This window comes from Rhinolophus sinicus, linkage group LG01 (genome assembly GCF_036562045.2).
Source record: "Rhinolophus sinicus isolate RSC01 linkage group LG01, ASM3656204v1, whole genome shotgun sequence".
Taxonomy (NCBI): Eukaryota; Metazoa; Chordata; class Mammalia; order Chiroptera; family Rhinolophidae; genus Rhinolophus; species Rhinolophus sinicus.
This window is the reverse complement of record NC_133751.1, coordinates 58,000,103-58,012,170: the sequence shown is the minus strand read 5'-3', so window position 1 is coordinate 58,012,170 and position 12,068 is coordinate 58,000,103. Positions and strand designations below refer to the sequence as shown.

At 37.7% G+C, this 12,068-nt stretch overlaps 1 protein-coding gene across 1 annotated transcript in view; it reads right to left on the bottom strand.

Annotated features, from left to right (window-relative positions):
- The window catches only part of RNF168 (ring finger protein 168), a 31,589-nt gene that overhangs the window by 4,950 nt on the left and 14,571 nt on the right, over window positions 1–12,068 (bottom strand). Inside the window, exons 3-5 of the mRNA XM_019723667.2 lie at window positions 11,123–11,302; window positions 8,925–9,043; window positions 3,679–3,760 (exon numbers count right to left, since the gene is read on the bottom strand). Coding sequence (XP_019579226.1) covers window positions 3,679–3,760; window positions 8,925–9,043; window positions 11,123–11,302 — 381 coding nt within the window. The remainder of the gene's footprint in view (window positions 1–3,678; window positions 3,761–8,924; window positions 9,044–11,122; window positions 11,303–12,068) is intronic.

Below are 12,068 nucleotides of genomic sequence, written 5' to 3'. Positions count from 1 at the left end.
CTGTAGAAAACAGAAAAAGACTGAGTGAACCAGGGGTACACATCAAGTCATAACATGTAAGTCTCACTGATACAGTCATGCGGGGCGGCCTGCGGGGTCTCTGGTCCCGCTCCCCACATAAGAACGCAGGATATGGTGAGGCCAAAAAGGAACACCCAGGGAGCCATAGATGGGGGAGTCATACCACTACAGTCTCGCTGGCAGCATCCGCCTCTCTGCAATCCACTCTTGCTAGCTCAGCCACCATCTTCTTGCTAGCCCCCATTTTTCTGCTAGTGTAGCCACAGCAGTTATATTAGAGGCCAATAGCTCATTGGTTACAGCTGACGGCCAACTAGCCACAGGTGATGGCCATGCAATCACAGTTGATGGCCATTTACTACCTGAGCCAGCACCTTTCCACGTGAGGCCGAGAGCCTGGAAACTGCACTCCTTGCTCTGTCCCCACACTCCACCCCTACAGGGTCTTGCCTCACAATCTACGCGACAAGTGTCTTCCGCAAGGGGCCCTGTGCGAGGAGCCTAGAGGTGAATGCAATATCCTGGACATAGCCAGGCTCTCTGGGCACAGCCAGGGTTTCTCAGGGCACCACCAGTTCTTCTGGGCACAGCCAGACTTCTTAGGTTACCACCAGTCTCCCCGGGCACAGCCAGGGCCTCTCAGGGCACTGCTACTCTCTCTGGGCCTCTCAGGGCACTGTGCTGGAACAACAGCGGATCACAGTCAAGGTGCTTACATATTCTCGATGGCTGCCAGTCAAGACACAAAAGCAAACATCCGCCAGTTCCACTACATGGTGGTATGTTCCCAAACAGTCAAGCGGCCATTAAAGTAGGGATGGAAGGCAATTCCCCATAGTCCATAGTCATTCGCCAGGGCTGTCCTGGGGGTGAGGGATGACCTTGACCTCACCCTCAGCTCCCATGGAGGACTCAGCAAGCATTTCCTCCTGGGATTACAAATCCCGCATCCGGGCTGCCCCAGCAAGTATTTCCCAGCCCACAGGGCTGCTACGACCTTCGCTTTCTCTGGCCTGTGCTGGTTGGGGAACCGTCCATGTTTTCCCACCCCTCCACGGGGTCCAGCTCTCTGGCAGCTGTTTCTCCTGGTCTTCCTGAGACTGAGTGTTCATATGCATAAACTGCTCCACCGCCTTTTGGAGAACTTTGGCCAGCACCGTACCCTGCTCGCTGTGCCATTTGTCGTGCGGGGCGGCCTGCGGGGTCTCTGGTCCTTTTATGTTTCTATCTTTGGAATTCTTCTATCTTTGGAATGCCATACGCTGACCCACAGAGCCATAAATAGGGGATACTACTATCTTCTCCCTGGCGGCACTATAGTCTCACTGGAGGCTGGATCCACCATGTCTGCAACCCGCCATCCTAACTGCAATCTGCGCTTACTAGCTCAGCCACCCTCTTCTTGCTAGCCCCCATTTTTCTGCTAGCGTAGCCACAGCAGTTATATTAGAAGCCAATAGTTCACTGGTTTCAGTTCACTCCTGGCTCTGTCCCCACAGATACCATAGCTGAGTTGTCCCTATTAGGTAGTTATTAAATATTACTACTAATAATAAGGTATATGCTTAATAGTATTTCCATTCTATGTGCCCATTTAGATTAAGGCATTCCTTCATTTTCACTTCCAAGAAAACCTACAGATTAAAACCCACAAACCAGATTCTATATTATGGCCAAGAGCTGGCACGATGATTTGACCTCTTTTTCACCTTATAAACTTCCACTAGCCCTGTGGTTTTAAATCCCTTTTTGTCCCACAAACTCTCCTCCTTTTGGCATTTTGGTGAAGCTTACAAACCGTTTCTAAGAATAATATTTTAAAATATAAATACACAGGATCACAATTTATATTGCAACACAATTACTAAAATGTTAAAGATTATGATATATTGTGTATCTATTATGAACTAATGGCACGTCTTATAACTTGTAATATTACAGTAGAGATGAGTATTAAAGGATATTTCAAGAGATCTGCAACAAATGTAATGTGATTAAAAAATCCACCCTTTTTATTGATGGCAAAGTCACAGGTACTATTACAAGTATAATGGTCTGTTAATTCATAATTAAAGGAAACACTAAAATGAGAGATCAGACAAAAGTAAAGATAAACTTTTTCTTCCATGTAAATTCCTGTGTACTCTCTGGATTCTAACCATAAACCTTGGGTTGAGACCCTTGCTTTAGCCAGGATAATTCCTCTTCTCACTTATAGGTCTTAGGGAAGTCAAGACTTAGGATTAGTTTTGACCATGGGAAAGCCTTAAGAAGAAAGTCTTCAATGAGAATTTGCCTCAGGACAAAAACTACTCCTGGCTGTTGGAAATATTAAGTCTGTTCTTTTACCTTCTTTGCTTTGCATTTATCATTCCTGATAGCATTTCTTATGAACCAACATGGTTTGGATTGGACAAATTCTAGGTTGTTTACAAATTCTAGGTTTCTGTGAATATGAACAACAGGATAGGGAAAATATCCCAGCCCTTCAATGCCTCTTTTATCAATCCTCAGTTCCAGTATGAACCGGACTATCTGGACTTGAATCCTCTCTCTACTGCCTCTACTTAAGGGATATTGGGCAAGTCTCTTATCTCTCTGTGCCTCAATTTTCTCAACTGTAAAATGGGCATAAGGATAACTACATTATAGAGTTGGAGGTCGTGATGAAGATTGAAAGAAAATACATATGTTATCTGGCACATAACAAATGTCCATTAAATATTAAGTGCTATAAAAACCACCTAGCTGAATTAAAAAAAAAATTAGGAACATGTGAGTAAAGGGTTAACAAAACTTCTTTTATGTGGGAAACAGACCTTGGTGACAACTCACCTTTCCTAGTTCTAGTTATCTCGAAACCTGATAAAGGTGGAATGTCACCTGTGTTAGTTACTAGGCCACATAGCTTATGGTAAAAAATGACCCTTATTGATGAACTACATCTGTACTAGGAGAACTAGGAGTGATCTGTGAACACCTAGCAGGATGTCAAATCTTGGGGCTTCTGTAAGTGACTTATAACTAACTCTTTTGACCGGGTATGTTTTTTACCAGGACCCCTAGAAGTTACATCCATGGGTTGTTACAATAAATAACTCACTCATATGGGGCCTGGGGCTTCTGTGTGTTATCATTTCCAGGCAATCCCTTAGGAGCTCTGCAGTGAGGACTCTTACTGAACGATATGCCTGATATTGCCCGACTAGCATGCTTTGTTTCCCATCCTATGATCTTTTAAGTGAAGCCGGTATGAGGGGTAGCCTATTCACTTTTGTGAGTTTGATTATCTAGATGAGGGATCCATAAACTATGGTCCAGGGACCAAATTCAGCCTGCTGTTTTGTAAATAGTTTTACTGGAACAATGACAAGCTCATTTGTTTACATATTGCGATGGATGCTTTCACATGACAACATTAGAGCTGATTAGTTGTGACTGAGACCACATGGGCCTCAAAGCCTAAAATATTTACTGTCTGGCCCTTTAGAGAAAAAGTTTGCTGACTTCTAGTCCTGGTAAGCCTAGGATGACTAAGAAAGGGTGTCCCATTTACTACAGTGACTTAAAAAAAAAATTTAGGAACCTACAAGTATTAGCAACCTATACACCATTAGTAAACATGCCAAACTAAGAACAGCTTTAGCATCCACATACCATAGACATGGAGTTTTTCTTGCCTTCTTGTACAACTTCAGGCTGTGATGCTGTTCCAAATTGAGATTTAGGAGACAAATACCTTAAAAAAAAAAAAAAAGTTTACCAAAGTTTGAATGCTTTGAAAGACAAGTGGTATGTACCCAATATAATAAAGGCAGATTAACTATTTATACCGAGCCTCGTCTGGTTTGCTACCCGGCTGATTTATCAGAAAGAGCGTATTCTATCTCCTTGTCTTAGGTGTTTTGGTATAATTCCAGAGCAAAACTTAAAAGGCCAAGTATTAATATTTTAGTGTAAAACAGCAGAAAAGGAAGTAAAATAAAAGTCAAATCTAAACATTTCTTAATTCTCAAAAAAATGAAAAAAGGTAGATAGCATCAAAACAACCAAGACTGTAGAGTCTTACCAAAAGTAGTAATGGAAATGACATTTTAAATCAGAAGAAAGCACATGTTAGCTTTTTTTTTTCTAAATGCCAGAAATTCTACATTTTTTATCTCTACTATTGGGATAAAGTCCATGATTAGATTCTTTACTATTTTGGTATTGAGATTTTTGTTATATACACATTTTATATCAACTATCTGCTTAGAGACAAACAGGCATATCAGCATAAGAGCATATATCTAAATTTGTAAGCATCTATTTAATAGGTTGACACTGAAAATATAAAGTTTGTAATATAATGGAAAATGCTGTAAAATAAATGAGAAGGAAAGGTTATGAGATGGTAGGTGTATTTTAAAAAGTGAAAAATCTAAATGCATATATAAGTATGCTTAAAAATAGCAGAAATCTCCCAAAATGTTGGCTGCCTTTAAGTGGTGGTAAGTTTGGGTGGTTTTCAAAGAGCAGCTAGCTTTTATAATTAAAAAAATGAAAAATATGTCTGAATGCAAGTAAAATGTAAAACCATGTTCCACTGCCCAAAGTACCAACGAGTCGTATATGGAACAATAAATTCTAGACAAAGATCTCATATAAAGAACAAATGAATATCCCTTATAGATAACCTAGAGTACCTAACCCACATATTTAATTACATCAGCCTAAACAGTCTGCAAACTTATGAGAACAAGAACCACAGCTGATAAGAGAAAATAGGAGTCCAGGTTTAACCTCATTTGTTTCCCAAAGCTGATGAATCTCTTCTGCCAAAGTTACCCAGTATGCTAGTACCAAGATAAGAGTTATTATAGCATAATAGTTGTTTTAAAATCTATAAGCAGAGAACAAAATAAAATGTGATTAGATACTTACCCAACATAATCAGTGAAGATTTATGAACTCTCCTGGATAGTCTTTATTTATAATAACCAAGTAATATATGAATACATGCTCATGCTAAAAAACTAAACAGAAATGTAGGAAATACATGTCATCATCCCTTTTCATTCCTATTTACTTCCTCATATGTAACCAATTTAAAAATATATAGGTATGGTTTCTATATATAGTATACACTATCTCTTTTATAAAGAAATCATATTTGTCTGGGATTTCCTTTTTTCACTTATATCTTAAATATCTTTCTAATAAAGTATATATTGGTCTACCTCATGAAAACAAATAGTTTACAAGAGAATAGTTACAAAATATATATAAGAATCATAATACATCATAGTTACAGGGAGGGGATACTGACTGGGAAAGGGCACGAGTGAACTTCTTGGAAATATTCTATCTTAATCTGGAGGATGGTTTATACAAATGTAAAAATGTAAAAAGTATACTTAAGATTAATGCACTTCAATATATGTAATACTTAAAAAAAAAGTTTTAAAGATTTACATTATCAGCCTTATACTCACCACCTGGTTTAAAGGGGAAAAAACATCACTGATTTTAAAATCCCTTATGGGGCCTCCCCTTTGTTCCCCCTATTTAGAGATGATCAATATCCTGAGTTATTTCTCTCATTTTTAAAAAGTTGAACCACACACCTATACCCCTAAAAACCTTATCGCTTAGTTCGGCATGGGTTTGAAACTTACGTATATGGAATCATACTATATGTATTCTTCCACAACTTGTTTTCTTCACCCAACACTTTCCTGAATCATGCGTGTTTTCCTTAGCTGGAATTCATTTTCACTACTCTTAGAATAAGGGTGCTTCTGGCGCTTTACTGTTACAAATAGTATTGCTGGAAACATTCCTGTACTTGTCTTCTGGGGTTTCTTTAGTGTCTATACTCCAAAGTTATAGAGTATCAAGTTTTACACTCCCCAAGCATGTGAAGTGCATCTATCCTCTACAACACTTGATATTGCCAGAAAGTTTAATTTTTCCAGTCGGATGAATACGAAATGTTAACTTCACTGTCATTTTGTTGTTTTCATTGAGGAATAACTGACATACCACATTGTATTTGTTTCAGCTGTACAACATGATTCAATCAATATTTGTATATAATCAAAAATGACCTCACTGTAATTTTAATTTCCATAAAATTAAATAAAAATCAGTGCCTTTTAGAACTTAGTCTCTGAAGTGTACAATGTCTCTTCTGGTAATTCTGTTTGTATATTTAAGTCCAGTCCACATTCAAGGGGAAGGAAATTAGGCTTTATCTTTTTTTAAAAAAAGATTTTATTGGGGAAGGGGAACAGGACTTTATTGGGGAAGAGTGTGTATTTCCAGGGCTTTTTCCAAGTCAAGTTGTTGTCCTTTCTATCTTAGTTGTGGAGGGCGCAGCTCAGCTCCAGGTCCAGTTGCCATTGTTAGTTGTAGGGAGTGGAGCCCACCATCCCCTGCGGGACTTGAGGAGTCGAGCCGGCAACCTTGTGGTTGAGAGCCCACGGGCCCATGTGGGAATCGAACCAGCAGCCGTCGGAGTTAGGAGCATGGAGCTCTAACCACCTGAGCCACCGGGCTGGCCCCCAGGCTTTATCTTTTGAAGGGAGGTACATCCAAGAATTTGTGGACATATTTTAAAAACACCAAAGCTAGCATAGAGGCTCCATAAACTGTGGTGTGTTTCTAAGCTAGCTATTATCATTTGTTTCAATCATTTTGTCTGTCTATCCATGTGCAAATACCATATACATTTACTCACTATAAATTTGAAGCCATAAAAAAGAATGAAATCTTGCCATTTACAATAACATGGATGGACCTTGAGGGCATTACGCTAAATGAAGTAAGTCACAGAAAGACAAATACCCTATGATCTCTCTCACATTTGGAATCTGGTTAAAAGAAAAAAAAAAAAGCTCAGACTCATAGATATAGAGAACAGATTGGTGGTTGCCAAAGGTGGAGGTGGGGAGATATGTGAGAGAAATGGGTGAAGTGTTTTTTGTTTTGTTTTTTCAATATAAGTAAATTTTAAGAAAATATTGTTTAACCAATGAGTTACCTGTAGTTTTTCTTAATTTTCAAATACTTTCGTAATCTTTTTTGTTAATCATTTTGAGGTGAAATTTGTGTAACATAAAATTAACTATTTTAAAGTGCACAACTTAATGGCATTTAGTACATTCATAAAGTTGTGCAACCATCACCTCTAGTTCCAAAAGACTTTCATCATCCCCAAAGGAGACGCTGTATGTATTAAGCAGTTTTCCCCATCGCCACCTCTCCGCAGCCACTGGCAACTACTAATCTGCTTTCTGTCTCTACAGATTTAACTATTCTAGCTATTTCATATAGATGAAATCATATACATACCCCGTTATGTCTGGCTTCTTTCACTTAGCATGTTTCTGAGGTTCATCCATATTACAGCATGTATTAGCATGCCATTCCTTTTTAGGACTGAATAATATTCCAATGTATGGATATACAATTTGTTTATCCATTCATCCCTCAATGAACATTTGGGCTGTTTCTACCTTTGGTTATCTGACATGCTGACACAAACATTTGTGTACAAGTATTTGTTTTAATACCTATTTCAGTTCTTTTCGTTATATACCTAGGAGTGGAATTGCTGGGTTTTATGGTAATTCTGTTTAACTTTCTGAATAACTGACAAACTGTTTTCTACAGTGGTCACACAATTTTACATTTCCACCAGCAATGCACAAGATTCCAATTTTTCAACATCCTTCTCAACATTTGCTATTTTTCCCTTTTTTTGGATTATAGACATTCTAGTGGGTATGAAGTGGTATCTTGTTGTTTTTACATTTCCCTAAAGATTAATGATGTTGAGCATCTTTTCATGTTCTTATTGGCCATCTGTACATCTTTGGAGAAATGTCTGTTCAAGTCCTTTGTCCATTTTAAAGTTGGATTATTTGTCTTTTGTTGTTGAGGTGTGTAAGAATTCTTTATATATTCCAGAGATTATACCTTATATTTTTTAACTTTGTTTTTATTTTAAACCACTAGCTTCTCAGTTTCTTCAATTTCTGCTTTTAAATTCATCAGTTTATGAAAATTCAGTTTATTAGATTAGGTCCATTGTATTCCTAGTAATTTTTTATTTTCATATATTTCAAAATATATATTTAGATACATGAAGATTCATGACAGTTATATCCTTTAAGTAGAATATTGTGTTATTATGCACTATCTCTGCTTTTCACCTTTTAATGGTTTTTCTCTTGATTTCTACTTTGCATAAAAATCAGCATTAACAATATTGGTATTGCCATATCTATTTTTTTCTTTAATAGCAACCACGTCACTTAACTCTACCCACCCCAAAACTAGGTCTCCCCATCCCAAATTTCCAGCACCCCAAATCCAAAATTTCTATAAATTCTGGAAGGAAACAAATTACTTGCACATTATTTACCCAGTTGAACCAAAAGCCCTTGAATGTGGGGAAGCTAAACCATTACTTCACTGTTGACTACCTGACTCACACTTTTTGTAGAGAAAAAAATGTAATGCACAAACTGGGAAAAGGAGACTGGGTGAATGACCCCGATGACAAATTGTAAGTTCCTTCTATGAGGAAGATGTTATATGGGACCAGCTTTTCTCAATTGAATCTAAACCAAGAGAAAAAGAAACCCAACTTGTTAATTTTGAGAAAATGGGAACAACGTGGAAGTCCTGAGCAATCAAGACACAAAAGGACTTCACATCTCAACTTGTGCTAGCCAGGAATCTAAGCTATGTGAGTAGCTCTCTTACTTTCAGTTTACATCAATCTCAAACCATCTGAGGGTTTTCATGCAGAGTTCATGAACCAAAAATTGACTGTCAGTACACTATATGAACAAAAAATACTGGTATACCATAGGTGATCAATAAATAATTGATAAATAGTCATATTCACTTACTTCTGAATATCTCCAGTACTTATTTGTTTGTTACTTTTCTTTTGCGACTTGGTTGAGACTGGATCAGATTTTCTGGACTTCACAGGAGAAGCCAAGACACTTCCCTCACAGAAATTGTTCTTTAACAACAAAAAGTACAACAGACATTATTAAAAATAAGTTTATAAAGTGAGCCGTTAATTTGACTAATACAGAATTTTTCAGGAATTTTTCTATACACTTTGAATAATATTGACCATGTTAAAATTAATATAAACAAGTTTAAGTCTTCCAAGTTGATCTAAATTAATTGCATTTTAACTCTGCATTATAGAGCACAAAAGGCATGATAATATTCATCTTATTAGCTGATAATTTCTGCTAATTTTTCTAATGAATAGTTTCATATAACTACCTTAATCTACAGGGGAAAGTTCAAACAGCTGTAGATATACCTGGAATAAAAGTTAGTTTTATATAAAAGTAGTTTAATTTGGGGGTTTCAGGGCATACCAATACCATGAATATTTACTTGCTGTACAGTCTCATAAGTTTCTTACTACTGGAAAAATTAATATAAATGGTGGTGGTAGACATTTGGCCGTGGACCACCAAACTTTCGTAAGTAAACCAACACTTACTCTAAAATATCAACAGATCTACTTTTATAATCCCATGTGAAGACAAGAAAGATTAGAATAGACTCTTAAAAGACAGGTAAAGGTTTTCCTCTTTGATATGTTTTCTTTCTTATTCCATTTGTTATTACTCTATTGGTCAATGTCTTTAATTTCCTACTGTATACTTTTATAAAGCTATTCTACTTTAAAAAAAGAATATATAAATAAGGGTATACAACTTAAAACTTGGTATAGTATTATGAATGGTAGGCCTCTCAAAAATTTAAAAAAAAAAAATCCCAATTCTGGACATACTTCATTTTAGCAAGTATATTTTAAGATATTTGTTGTTTGAAAGCAGAGGCTCTAGAACCTGAACGCACATCAGACTTCCCTAGGTGCCTCTGGGAATGGCATGCCCTAAATCCCATGCCCAGAGATTCTGATTCAGTAGATTTAGAACAGGTATGGGAGTCTGTATTTTAAAAGAATCCCAGGTGATTCTGCCAAGTTCTTTCAAATCACTGAGTCCCACTGTATTCTTTGGTCTTAAAGTATGTGATTTTATCATCCATTCTCTTCCTCATTTTCCTCTACACAATAACTAAAGCAAGATAATAAAATCCAGGTTTAATATGTTAAAATTAAATGTGCTTCACTTCCTAAAAATGATTTCCATCCATACAATGGAATATTATGTCACTCTTAAAAAGAATTAGACTACATGTAGCAATACAAAAAAATCTCTAAGATGTATCAAGTAAAAAAAGTCAAGGAAAAAAGTGTGATTGATAAATCCTTTTTAGGTGAATTAAGAAAAATATTAATAGTTATAAGAAACTGTTAATAGTGCTAACCTCTGGGGAAAGAAACTGATATAATAGAACAGAATGGGAGTGAAAAGGTGGGAGGGGGAAGGAAACTTTCATTTTTCACTGAATAGCTTTCCTACATAATTTGAATTTACTAACAACATATAAAAAAAGTTTTTTTAAATTATACTTGGGGGCTGGCCCGGTGGCTCAGGTGGCTGGAGCGCCATGCTCCTAACACTGAGGTCACCGGTTCCCACACGGGCCAGTGAGCAGCTAAGATTGTGAACAACAGCTCTCCCTGAAGCTGGGCTGCCGTGAGCAGCCGAAGGTTGGCGTGAGCTGTCGTGGGCTACCGTGTGCCGCCATGAGCAGCCGGTGGCCAGCGTGACTGGCCGGGAGCCAGAGTGAGTGGCCGGCAACCGGCGAGAGCTGCTGTGAGCGACCGATCGACGACTGGCGACCAGCTCCCTCAGCCGAGGGGAGCGCAAGGCTCATCATACCAGCATGCGCCAGGGAGCTGTGTCCTACACAACTAGACTTAGAAACAGCGGCTTGAACTGGAGTGTGGAGGGGGGGAGGCAGAAAAAAGGGGGGAAATATTATAATTGGATTAGAGCAAATATGTAACAATATGCAAAAACTGGAAAAATATGTAAAAAAAGTTTTAAGTACAGTAAATATGTCAGAAATAGCTACTAGTTATGGTGAACACGTCTTCAAATCTGAAAACCAGAGGCAAAGCAATAGGAATATTAATACTTCAAAGTTCTCTCCTAAAACTTACAATATTAAAGCTTAGCCTTCTTGCCAATTTTTCATCATTTCTCAGCTGTTCTTCCATCTCTCTTCTCCTTTTCTCGGCTTGTCTTTTTTCCTCTTCTTCCTCCTCTGCCAATAATTTCTGTATGTATTCTTCACTGGCTCTGTTTTCTTCTTCCTCATTGGCTCGCCGCTCTGCCTCCACCTTAAAAATGATTAACACAGAACAATCCTTCTTTGAACTTTTACGTATACTTGCAATATTTCCTAATAAGAACAGTAAAATTTTTAAAAAGACAGAATAAATTGGCAGGAATTAAAATACCTCAAATGAAGTACAAATTTGGAGAGGAAAATTTCTACAGAATAGTTCAAGTAGTCTCTTTCAGGAAGCCTTCCCCAGGCGGCCCAATCAAACCTTAATCAAACCCTCATCTCTCCTCACCTCAGTCCTTATCACAGTTTCTACTAAATTGTCACACATTTGTGGACGTGTTTCTAGGCAATCCTTTTCCTCAGTTAACAGAATGCCATACGCTGACTAAATTAGGCGTAGGTTCCTGAACCAAACCCTAGCAAAGGGAATATAATGACTTAGGGTCTATCCCTGAAGTTGGGATGAATCCCCACACAGTGAGCAGGAATGGAGTGGTTGCTGAAGAAACAACCACAACGGTTATTATACGATTTACAAACGAGGAAACAGACATAGAAAAGCAAATAACTTTTTTAGATCAGTAAGTGGGAGAATAGCGACTCAAACTCAGATTCTAGGATCTAAAGCCAAACTTATAATCATTTAAACATACTTCTTGAAAAAAAAATGAACCACTTGAGAATTCCAAAGGATTTGACTCAAGAATAAATCTTTGATCCAATCCCATGAGAAAACTGAGATTTAGAACCGTGCAGCCATCTTGCTATTAGCCTGAAGATAAAGCCTGCTGATGGAAATTAGCAAAGATCTAAAC